This window comes from Rissa tridactyla, chromosome 2 (genome assembly GCF_028500815.1).
Source record: "Rissa tridactyla isolate bRisTri1 chromosome 2, bRisTri1.patW.cur.20221130, whole genome shotgun sequence".
In the NCBI taxonomy this organism is placed as follows: Eukaryota; Metazoa; Chordata; class Aves; order Charadriiformes; family Laridae; genus Rissa; species Rissa tridactyla.
Genome location: NC_071467.1, coordinates 80,803,148 through 80,816,138, shown reverse-complemented (window position 1 = coordinate 80,816,138; position 12,991 = coordinate 80,803,148). Strand labels below are relative to the sequence as shown.

The 12,991-nt window shown below is 37.5% G+C and overlaps 1 protein-coding gene across 2 annotated transcripts in view; it reads right to left on the bottom strand.

Moving 5' to 3' along the window:
• Positions 1-12,991, bottom strand: part of TRIO (trio Rho guanine nucleotide exchange factor) — a 258,035-nt gene that overhangs the window by 86,654 nt on the left and 158,390 nt on the right. For both annotated transcript variants that reach the window (XM_054193055.1, XM_054193056.1), the window contains exons 21-29: positions 10,137-10,259; positions 8,039-8,233; positions 7,812-7,927; positions 7,194-7,260; positions 6,309-6,418; positions 5,175-5,244; positions 4,583-4,672; positions 2,580-2,672; positions 259-370 (exon numbers count right to left, since the gene is read on the bottom strand). In XM_054193055.1, the coding sequence (XP_054049030.1) occupies positions 259-370; positions 2,580-2,672; positions 4,583-4,672; positions 5,175-5,244; positions 6,309-6,418; positions 7,194-7,260; positions 7,812-7,927; positions 8,039-8,233; positions 10,137-10,259 (976 nt within the window). The remainder of the gene's footprint in view (positions 1-258; positions 371-2,579; positions 2,673-4,582; positions 4,673-5,174; positions 5,245-6,308; positions 6,419-7,193; positions 7,261-7,811; positions 7,928-8,038; positions 8,234-10,136; positions 10,260-12,991) is intronic.

Sequence of the window (12,991 nt, the reverse complement as noted above, 5' to 3'; positions counted from 1 at the left end):
CAAATCTACAGTGGCAGAGCTATAGATCAAGATGAAAGAACATTAAAAAAAATTAACAAAACTGTACAGATGTCTGTCACAATTAATTTTCCTACATAAGTTTGCATTTTATATACCTCCAAATAAAAGATGTATAAAATACAAACCTAGAGTTAAGAAAATGTTCACATTTTTCTCAACTTATAGCAATACGTAAAGTTATTAAACAAAGTTAGTCTACAGCATACAACTGAATTGGAAAGCCAGTTCGAATCCTACCTTCCAGCATGCTGAGGTGCATGGCATCATTGGCTCGCTTTGGCACGCTAAGCATCACCTCCAGGCCATCCTTAATCTCACCTTTACCTTCTTCACAGCACGTGAGCAGCTCCTGTAACAGACGAGCAGACATGAGTACTCTCTATCATGTATTTCTACGCTAAGATGACAGACAACCAAATAGTACTTCTAACAACCAGAGAATCACTTTTGGCATGGAAAATCTTTTTGAACTTTAACTTACTCTGCTAATGACATGATGGCATACTTTGTATTTATCATGATCTGTTCCTTCAAGGAGCAGCCCACGCTTTCAGTTAACCACCCTTAATTTAAACAAGATCATCTGCTTAGTAAGAAATCTTTAAAAGTTTCATTAAGGAGAACATTTTTTCTGATAAGCACAGACACAGCTATCAGATGCAGCGCTACATGGAGGCCCAGAACAACGCAGCTGCCAAGTCATGAAGATGGTGGAAAGCAGGACAGCACAAAAGGATTCCCCCCCCGTGCCTCCCCCCCATGTCAGTCTGCTCCACTGCATCAAAGACCTGCTCTGTACTACTGCTGATAAGAGGATTTACGTTTTTTCATTTTAAGTATTCCATGAATTACTCTATTCTGTGTTCACGCAGTTAAAAGCATCCTACAGACAAAACTTTTGAATACAAACAAGCATTAACTAATGGGCAGAAGTTAGAGAATGGAATATGCTGAAGCATTGTAGTGGAATTTAGGGCGATGCAGTTCCCTGCCCATTCAACATCCCACAGATATAACAGCGGCTGAGCCGATATTCAAATTTCCTCACATCCTTTCAGCATTTGAACAGTATCAAGATAAACGGCAGCTTACGTAAGCAAAAAGGCATATTATGTTCCTTCTATTATTCAAAAGGCCCACTTAATTTGTTCCCTCAGGTTAAATTCCCTTTTCCTTTCTAATTCCCTTTTCCTACTGTTATCGTGATTACGCTATTTTTATTTAATTGCCAATACTACTATCACAGCAAAACACCACATCACCACACTTAAATTTTGCACGACAACTGCACAGAAAAGTGACTGTAACTAAATATCCTCCAGGAGGCACAGAAAATGAGCAGCTTCAATACAATTTGGAAAAATAATCAGAATTTCTAGAACTCTAAAACGTTCCAGCTATCATTGAAGTGTTGCGCTCTCCATCCTCACATGTTTTATGTCTCTCTTCTGATAGGAAGAAAAAAAAAAAGGAAAAAAGAAAAAGAAAACCCAGCAACCACCAAATAAATCCATTTTAATACACAGCAAAGCCATCTGGCTCTGCAAATACTGGTGAAACAGATCTATCTTCAATGATGTAGTGGCTAAGGCTATTTGGATTTAAAAAAAAAAAATATTGTTGGACTCAATACCCCAAAATTTCTGAAACAGCACAGCCTAGAGTATTTCTGTAAGTTATAACTTAGTCTACTTGCACCTTTTTGCAAGGGGAGAAGAGATAATATGTTTCAGTTAAAAAATGACAGACTTGTTTCCATCCAACTTGACCTGAAATAGCCTGCAATGTTTTTCAGAAATTTTAAAAACAATCATCCATGGCAGTTCTCAAGTGAAAAAGGGAGACACCGATCAGTTACAGTGCTTTTGTAGACAGCTATTACAAAAAAAAGGATGCCATCTAACAGACCCAGCACAGCTCAAGAACAGTGCTGCTCAGTCAGCAAGACATCTGTCCACTGCGTGAAAGCTCTAACTACAGGTTTCCAAAAAGTTTAGTTTACTTTAACACCTACTGTTTACTTAACATTTCTAGGCAACATTACAAGTAACAACTGTTTGTGTAACAGCTCTACAGGTACCCTCTGTGTGTGTGTCTGTGTGTATATACACACATATATATTCATATATTTTATAGATATAGTATAAATTTTAACTATATAAATAAAAATTTATAAAGATTTACATATTTTACAGTACTTAATACCATAAACATAGCTAATGGCTTGCAAAAAATTGCTGCAGAAACCATTACAAAAATGTGCCTGTCTATATGGCCAAGAATTATGTTTTCACTCTGGAAATGCAAATTATATTTTTTAAGTAAACATTAGTAGAAACATATCTTCTTTGATTTAGAGGAATCTGGACAAAAAGTTGCTTATTTATACCTTCTTTCATTTTCAGTGGGCTCCTAAAAAACATCACAGCAACATTTGACAGCTGCCCAAGATGTTGCGGTCTCAGAGTGCAGAGCAAAACAGCCCTCCTGATTTCAGCAAGAGCTTTGCTTTCTTAAGAACAGCAGAACCAGATGAAGAACTTTGAATTAATACCGACCTTTAAAAGAAGCTGGTATTTTGTTATCCTTTGGACAGGTTTGATAAGGTAAGAGGAGATAGAGTTGGCCAGTCCATGTCGTTGCTGTATCTCCTATATGAAAAAAGTAAACATTTGAGGACTATGCGCACCAACACTCAGATACAGACTGCTTTGAGGGCTATGCCACAATATACATTAACTACAGAGTCTATTTTAGCAAGGAGAAATAAAAAGAGACAGGATGACAAGATATTCCAGCCACAGAAGATAGTTACGTTGTGCATCTGCCTGCTCGCTTTGTACAAACAAAAGATTATTCCCTCCACGGGTACCTGTGAAGTTTTTCAACAAACCTAAATACAAACAGTAACGATTAGGGATACTGAACACGCGGCAATGCCTTTAAAAAATAATAATATAAAAATCTGTATTTCTCTTGTTATTCGCAAAAGAGAAAAGGAAACAAATTTCAGGGAACAGCCAGGACTATCACAGGAAGGCTGAGGTGGAGGTTTCTTAGCATCACCTGGTAGTTCTGCTAATAGTCACAGAGCGCATTTCCCCCACAAGGGGGAGCACGAAGTAACATTTTCTAACTAAAGGAAAGCGGTTAACAAACACTTAGATAACAGCCACTTAGAAAAAGAATGACCTCCACAAAGCTAAAGGAGGAAAATAGAATTAGATGATAATTAATTATATGGGATAATTACAGATTTCAAGTACTGATCATGGTTGAACTTCACGGCCAGTGTTTGCCATTTATCACAGTATCGGAAGTATTTTAACCACACAATTTCAAACAGCAAGTTACACACTGCAACGATGTGTTTTCTAGCCACGATTACAGTATCGGAAGTTCCTGAGATGGGAAACGCATGACATTTTCCCATGGTCCAGTGGCAGCATCAATGGAAGCTCCTGAAGTTACCTGTGCACAGAATTAGGTCTTCGCGCTTCTAATCCACTTTAGAAGGGGATGAGAGCTCTGGATACACCAGTAAAACAAAGGGATCAAAGGCTGCTCCTTTGGAGGTGGTGGCAAGAACTTGTTTCTAATACAGTCTTATCAGAGCCCTTTGTTATTTTTAAGAAGAGTGTTTACTAAATTTTTCTTTGAATTTTTTTGGTCCTATCTGCCTGATTTTCTGTAACTTACCTGCTCTTCTTCAAACACTGAAAATGTAACAGAGGCTTCAAAGAAAGGCTTTACCTTACAATGTTTAGAATACCCATCTCCTCAGTGACAGATTTTTGAAATTAACCCCAAGACCTTCAGGGATTTTTTTTTTTTTTTTTTTATGATTTCCTTCCCTCTACTTCTACAAACAATTCTAAAAAAAATTTCTAGTGTCACTACACAGCTAGTGGCTCAGCACAGCAGAGGAAGAAACAAAAAGGGGTAGAGAGCACTCTAATCAAATAATCTGTAAATACAATTCAACCAAAACTCATTCAGTGTAGCCAAAACTCCTCCCTAAAACCTCTAACAGCTCCTACATTTTCTTCCTTTCTTAAGTGGAATATTACAGATAGACCAAACAACCTTGGGATTGAGTAAGCAAGGTGGTCGGCTTAGCAGCTCTGAACAATGGCACTCAACTGAATTACCACTACATGCAATTACAATTTAAAGGTGCTTCAAAAATTTCACAAAGATTTCCATCTTTATTACATACAGCGTAAACGAAGGACATCAAAATGCTAAGATTTGCAGAATGTGCTTGTGAGAGCTGAAGATTCATGCCTCAGTTATTGCTGCCAGAACCTGCTTCCAGTTCTGAACATCTCCGGTATGTGACAGTGACTTTTTACATCTGATTTGACAGCTTTAGGAGACCAGCTGAGGGATACAAGTTAACCACATGAGACAGAGGATTGATTTTCTTAAGCTGATGCTAAATTGCAGTGTTAGTACCAGGAAACTTGCATTTTCTTAAGAAATTAGGCACTCAGCATAACTGCAAGTACGTGATTCAAGCTGCCAAGGCATACTTTTAAGACGGACACAAAGTACTTACATCGAAGTATGCTCCTGCGTGTTCTAATATCAGCTGGGTAGAATCTGGCTTATTTTTACAGTAAGTAACATACATTTGGAATTTGTCTGCCTGCAGAACAAAATGCAAATTTACACAGGTTATCAGAGTGCATCACTTCTGCCTCAGTTTTTACACAACTATCAGAGGGCGTGTCTTCTCTCTCAAGCAATTTAACTATACATAATTATTTTAATTATTTTCCCATTCAAACTGGCAGCATAAGAAAATACATCAGGCAAGTAAGACTGAAAACAATACCAATATATGCAAAAGTAGATTATTCCTAGCTCAGACAAAGATACCAAACCAAACCTCAATGCAGGTTTAGGCAACTTGCATAAACTTCAGGAGCAGCTAAACTCCTGAAGTTTATGCAAGTTGCCTAAACCTGCATCTGACAGTAGTGCCTTGATTTGTTTTCCCCAGTTAAAGACACACATATTTTTACTCAAATTTGAAGGAAGAGGTACTTTTACAAATTTTACAAATTAAAAAGGGACCTGAGAGGAAGAATCTATCCCTTCATGCTTATCTCCCTTGTTACTTCTAAACATAAGTCTGACTTCATTACCCAAGTAACAAAGCAGTGTCCAACATCTTCTGGTAACTGTTCGTACTTTTCCAGCTCCTTGAGGAATATACTGTAGGTAGAAAGGAAACAAAAAGTACAAGGCACATGAAATGTTTTCATTAGAGCAGCAGATATTGATCTATTGTCTGTGAATAAAGGTGGATAGAAAACTTGCTGTAATTCATACCAATAGCATGAGTTAAAGAAATAAAGATAACAGCAACAGATAAAAATGTGTAATAACAGAACTAATATAAAATGTAATTCAATATAAATTCTGATGTGATGATCAGAAATTGATCCAGCAGACATGCAGTTAACACACAGGAGTACACAGAAGTTTAATAACTGCTGCTGTTCTCCATCAAGAAGGTTTGCTACTGTTTCAGTTTCAAGAAAAGTTTAGTATTAATCTCAAGAGAAAGAGGAGGTGACTTGCTTTTTGCATGCTCAAGTTAACACAAAGCATACAAAGGACTGTAAAATCAGGTTCTGGAATATGCTAGGTATATTTTATTACTTAAAAGAATCATAACCCAACACAAACACTAATGAATTAACAAAGAGGGAAGATTCAGAGCAAGACTTCTGTACACAGATCTGCCTAGGAGCCATTCCACTCAGAAGAAACATAGTGGACAAGTCTCTTTTGTGCTCCATATTCAAGTAAATGTAACAATGGTGGGGCATCCCCACAGAAGCTTCGAAGAGCCAAGAAAGAGCAGGGAGCCCTACTCTTTCCCACTAGCAGTCACACTTGGAAATCAAGAATGAGGGTTCTGAAGGAATGACAGATTCTTAAATTGATGTTTGGGCTGTATCTGTGTTCTGTTGAGTTCAGTGGTTTCCATCTCTTTAGAACAACTGGAAAAACCTACAGCAAAATTTTAATGTATCCAATTAATTTCTTAGAAGCTGAAAGACATGCAAGACTTAAAAAGTCAGTTTCTATTGGTGTACCTCCCTGGCTGCAAACAGCAACAACTGAAACAATTTAGCAATGCAAGAAGAAATCCTTTAGATTTTTTATGGACAAGCATCCATTATTCACATGCACAATATTTTCATTAGGAAATCCCTCAGGTCATAATTTGGATTTAGCAGTAATATGGAAATGGAAGATAAGTCACTCACTTATTGTGGAACTCATAGATTTCCTGCATGTTTCCAAAGATAATGTGTTCTTTGTTTACAATACCAGGTGGGATCTCCTCGACTCCGCTTGTCATTTCCCACAGATATGTCTGCCCAGAACAAAAAAGATGCATGAAAAGTCACGGTAAACCCTAAACAGAAGCACCCAGGTATCTGTAAGCATGCATTCCTGGAGAGAAATCAGGGAAAGATCACGCAGCATCATCATCTCCAATTGTGACAGTACCTGTTGTGTCAAATGTACCTTGTGATTTTGACAGTAAAATCCAAGTTCTAAAACTGACAGTTTGACATAGTCCCTGAGACTTCACCATTTAAAATGCATAGTGTTCTTGACAACCTCTAATGCTTCAGGATATTCCTCGTCAAGGTCATGCCTGTAGTCTAGAAGTTCATGCTCTGTGCAACAGCTAACACTGAACATCACTTGCTTCAGCGTAACAATTACTGGGCACTTTTCCATGGAATCTCTCTGAATTTCTATTCAAAAAGTCAGCTAGTAGCAGAACATGTGACACAGATAATAAGAGAATTAACACAAGCTCTTCTCTATTGCTAGCCAAGCAAATAAAGTAAACCCCTCCTTTTTCCCTCCCCTCTCTAAAACAAAAAAACCCACGTTTATGAATTGGGAAAGAAGCAAATGCTGAAACTCAGTACTGACAAAAGCAAAACATATAGGATGAATTCCGAATTGGTTGTTATCAGACGTAATTCTAAGGTTCTTCTTAGTAGCAGAAAAGATACTTAATTTGGTCCTATGACTGCAAACCAATCACGCTTGACTGTTAAAACCAAAAAAGAAACAGAAAGCAATGGATTGAATCCTGTTTTCAAAGATTAGTGAAAAAAAAGAAAACTTACATCCATGCATTCCCGGAGGTCTCTTACGTAAGCCTTTTCTGTCTGAATTAGCTCAGCCATAATGAACCTTAGGTGACAACAGAAAGAATAATCAAATCTTAGTCTGTTAGATCATTATGAATGCATAATAACCAGAATATATCTTTCTCCTCATCAGCTTTTGCTTTTTCCACTGCTGCAAGAAAAATCTGAGAACTGAAATGTGAAGAGACAACAGCTGAAGGAAGCATAAGAGGTAACATCCCTCCATTACTAACCAGCACAAAAAGAAGTGGGGAAGGAGATGGAATTTTTTTCTTAAATGTTTTTTACTTGCTACAGTCATTTAACTGTTGTCCTCCCTCCTTCCCTTACACATTTATTTCACATTATTTCTACAATAAAAAAAAAGCATCTTAAAAGAAGTCTAACATAGTTTTGAAAGTTTAAGATTCTGATATGCTAGAACTATAAGTGAGAACAAGCATGTGAATAAAAGGCAATAGGAGCTATTGAGTAATATCACTCTTTTTTTACCATTTATCCAATTACTAAGCTGCCAGGCAAGCCATGACAGTTGTTTCATTATCAGGATTGATTTATTCTTTCTCATTCATTAAAAATAAATAAACATATTACTCTTTCCTCCGGGCAGACTTTCGTTTTTCTTCGTTAAGCTCATGAGCAGCATCGCGCAGTTTCACCTCTGACCCAGGGACACTGGCTGGGATTATATCCAGCTGCAAGCTTTTGCTCTTTATTAAAGAAAGGAAGAATTGATTAAGGAAGGAGACGGGAGAAAACGATAGCTACATCAAATGCAAGCAAAGCTTGTTTGTCTGTCATCACACTCAAATTTCTCTTACCGATTTATTGGAATCGGAGGAAATTCCCAGAGCTTTCTCTAAAGAGGTCCTGTATTTCTCCATGCGCAGGGAAAAGTCTCTGTACCTCTTATCCACTGCTGTAACACATTTTTTAATCTCTGTTGCATGAGCATGCCCTTTTTCACAAAAGCCATCAGCCAGCTGTATCAACAACTTCACCCTCTCTTTGGTTTGCTATGAAAACAGGAAAATATCAAACAGTTACTAGCTCTACCTATCATGAAGGGGGTCATTTTGCTTAACCTGCTACTGAAGTGCAGGAGGCGAAGCCATCAAAGGAGCTAGCTTCCTCCTCTCTCCTCCCAGAACTCCTTTAAACAGATACCTTTTCCTTAATAAAAATAGCGTAAGATGAATATAGGTTCCTTTGGGTTTTATTATTACACAACTAGAAGCAGGTAATTTATTTTTCTTTCAAAAATGTGCTCCATATCTCACCCAGAGATTAAATTCTGCTAGGCAAGCTTTTCAGAGCATGGGGATTCTCCTTGCATCAATACAAAGGGGGTTTGATGCCAGAGTGGATATTTTGTTCATTACCACTGATGCACTGGTATTGGACCTGGCCTACAGTCTCAAGAATCTCCTCCTTTAGACATCACTGAAATGCTGAGATAAGAAGTCTTGTTACACACTTTACACTTTAACGGATTAAGACTATATTCTGTAGACTTTTTTTATATTATGTTTTGTTGTCACACAGTTGTTTGAGAGAAACTAAGAGAACAAGTAGCCACCACCAAATCTGTAACTACATGCTTTTCCCAATTAACAAGCTCCCTAAGACTATGCACTTTCATGTAAATCATAAATCATCCACAATGGATGAGTTTATACCTCCACCTTTCTCTCTCTGATACCACGTCAGAGTAAAGTGTACTGTCAGTGCCCTTGGTAACAGGGAGTTAAAGCAAAACAGTCAATACAAACTGGACTCTTATGTCGGTTGGAAAATAGACAGTGCTTGTCCTTTTTTTTTTTTTAATTTTTGTTCTTTTTCTTTCCTAATGGTTCCTTATCCGAGCATTTCTTTTCACTATAGAATTAGCAAGGGCTAATACATCCTCCCAACAGGTAGCGAAACACCAAGGGAGTGGCATTAACAACATCCTTTCCAAAGGGGCACCCACGTCATCTGCTGACTGACAGAGGAAACAAGGGGGGCAGTGGTGCTCTGCGTGCTGGAAGGGATCCAGCAGAACAAAGGCTGGAGCAAAACTCAGAAGGAAGAAAATGCAGGTTTGAAAAGCAAAAGTGATCTTTGTTCTCTCTAGATTCTCTTTTCTCCCTTGCCATGACAAGCTCCATTTCCACATCTCTTCTCTTCTGAGGTGGTCCTTCAGACAAATGAACACTTCATTACTTTCTTGGGCTCTATTATTTCTCTAGGAAGATTGGAGAGCCGAGAGGTGGAAACAGGTGACAGTTTGAATAGGTGACAAAACAAAACCCAGAGACAGACAAGGCTACATACGCTCAGGTACTTCAGTCACGCACTGCTTGCCTGTCTTTCACATGTGAAATCTTTTAAGCCTCACAAGTGACATCTGCAGGTCTGTATAGGCCTCCAGTGATGTAAAATAACATAATGCTACCATGGCTTAAAAAATTACAGCAGAATCACAGAATCCTTTAATAAAATGAATAACCTAACAAGTAAACCTTTATTTTTTCTACTATCTTCTAAATAAATTGCAACTGAGTAACAATATGCCTTGTATTTTATATCCTAAATGAACATGCAGTAATCCATAGACACGAGAATATAAAAGTGGAAATAAAAGGCCCTGCAAGGTTTGTAGGTTTGTTTTTTTTTTAAAAACATTTTTAAGCTATCTCATTACAATTCTGTCACAGGAAATCAACTGCACATAGTGCTGATGGAGCTCCCATAACAGTGATTATCTTCTGATTATCTTTTGGTTTATTCTGTTCGCAGCAGAAATACAGAGAAAGCCACTGCAAGTAAACAAATCTTTACGGACACATTCTTGGGTGGTTTTGGGGGGAGGAGGGGGGAATTTGGGTTGTTTTGTTTCATTTTTATATCTTACATAATTTCATTTATTTATTTTACCTTTGCTGTGATCTGAAATTCTTCATGTTCTTTTAACAGTTCTTGAGTGTGCTGGATACTGGAGCCAGTGGAAGTATGTGTGGACAAATAAAACTCTCCATTGTCATGAATCCATTCCAGAGCCTAAATAAAGCAATAATGAAGGAAAAGTAAGAGAGAAGGCAACATATTTTTGCCAATAGAAACCACCTGTAATCAGTATTTCACAAACACAGATTGGCCACAGGTAAATTTTATTCTATGTCACTCATGGCAATCACCTAATGCCGCTACAACATCAAACAGTTTGTAACTCTGAAATAGTTCGCTTAGTCTATGAAACAATGCTTAAAAAATTAAAGAAAAACAACTGACACATGAATCTGAATACTTCAGGGAAGGCCACTACTACAGGACTCTAGTAGTCCACTATTAAAAGGTTATAACTGACTATGTCTACAGTTTTGTTAGTATACTCCCCAGCTGAGCAAAAAAAAAAAAAAAAAAAAATCATTTTTTTGGTGCAACACAGGACAGCTGTACTCAGAAATGTGCACATTTTTCCAATTTGTAAAAATGTACATAAGACTGCAAAATGCGTAGGCTAAACTTTCCAAGCACCTAAGATTTAACTATCATTTCACTCTTTAGTTGACATGTATTCTAGCCTCACAAAGTATGGTCTGAAGTTACACGTACTCCTAGAAACTAAACCTGCAGCAGAGGAGGAAAGCATCAGTTAATCTGATGTATGTATAGATAGTAAAAGATAAGAGAGACAATCTAAAATTGTTTCCCTTCCGCATCCTGGCACCTTACTCTCTCAGTATTATGAACCATGCTGAGCCAGGTTACTATCTATGTTCTACTCACATTAATATTTACTGCCCTTTTAAGCATAACTCAGTGGTTGTGAGGAATCCTACTCTCTGGCTACTGGAAAAAAAGAAGAAAAAAACCCAGAGTCCTCTCAAACTGACATATAACAGTAAAAATAAAAAATAGTAACTGAAGATTGACAGTATCAAGTTGTTTTGCAGCTCTTAATACAGGCTACCGCAGCAGTATGCAGAGGCACATGAACTTAGAAACTTCTTGGTTCTGACAAAGTCAATATCAGATGTTCAAAGAGTTTAATACAGCTTGCTTCGGACTATCTTGTTACTAAATGCATGTGTATCTTCTGTGTCTTCAGTAAATATATACAGCACTAGACAAAAATTTAATACCCCAAGAGAAAAAGTAGTAGATTGCTAGTAAGTCCTCATTCTTCCTTTTCTTCCTCATACTTTGTTTACCCTTTTATCTATTCACATTAGCAAGAACAGGAAAAGTTTTATCTTGGACAGTAGATACATATTTTTCAAGAGCACAATCTTACACTGAATCAGAACAGGCATCATATGTATTATAATTCCACCAACAATTTAAGCTCATCAAGGCTGTGATTGAACAACTTTCATTCTCTTCCTTCCACTTAGGATGCTTTTGCCTCTTGGTACAAAAACTAAAGTGAGCAGAAAGCCTTCAAAATTCAACACCATGTGAATAGTAGGATGCCAGTTACCTAGAAACATATTAGTGCAGCTGCAAGCCTGATGAGATAGGCCTGTACTTTTCTAGTGCTGCTGACGGAAACAAACCAACAACTCTTGGACTAGTGTCAAAAAAAGGGACATTTCAGCCAACCACCTCTGTGATGCCCCTTGTTATTCTAATGTCAATCTTTGCGAGTGAAGACCGCTACAGACAAGCAGCATCAGCGATTGCTGATATTACAAACAACATTCATTTTTATACTTCTTCCTTCTAACTTTTTAACCTCCACCTTTTTTTTGGTGGGTTTATTACACAATGATGGAATTAACGATAAACAAAAACCTTCCCTTCTGCAAATGCTGCCCTTTCATAACTTTTTAGCAGCTCTCTAGAGCCACAACAAGACAGAAAGTTCATCTTGATGTTAATTGCTACAGTTTAGATCAGCTCTCATTTCACGTGAGGATCAGGATTGTATGCTGGAAACATGTATCACCATATAAGAACTGGAGAAATCAATTTAGTGGCCAGGTGAAATCTTCATTCTGGTACAATTTGAGTGTCTACCATTTTCGTCTCAAACTACTATGGTATGTGCTTCTGTACCAAAGCATCAAGTTCTGAAAGCACAACGAATTTGTTCTTCCAACTTCCAAACAAAATTCTGAATGAAGACAGCAACATTTCCACTTTCTGGCCAATGAGTGTGGAGTCCTATAGGGTTTGTGATGACTAAACTGGCGAGTGCTGAGAAATGGGATTTACAATGCAAATGCTGACAGATCTTTATCTCCAGTGTTTGACTATTAGTCAGTAATCTCTATATAAAAGCAAGTAGGTCATGTGCTTGACAGAGGTCGGAGTTAACTTGCTCAAAAGTGGGGTGCGGGGCAGGGAAGGGGTGGTGTTGTTTTAAAGAGGTATTAATCCTTAACTTCACTCCAAGATTTATCTTGCATTACTTTCTTTGTGAAAATCATGAAAGACTTCAGAAATCTTTCAAGAGATCAAAACAGACCACTAGTATTTAAGCCTCTGTCTACACTGACTGTCAGAAAGAAATAAAAATAAGTTAATGAGTCCTTTAAAGTAGGTATAACTATATTTCACACTATGGGCATTGTGTCCTTTTCTGCAGAACAGGAACAGATAGCTTCCTTTCTTTGTCCTATATCCAATTTAAAAAAAAAAAAAAAAGTAGTAAAGAACCATTGCAGATCATTCCAGTTACTAATTCTGCCTTGGAACCTCCTGCTTATTTTGATTAGCGAAGTGGATTTTTGTGTGCGTGTGGTAGTTACTCAATAGTTCTTTCCAGACTGATAAATTCAACAAAA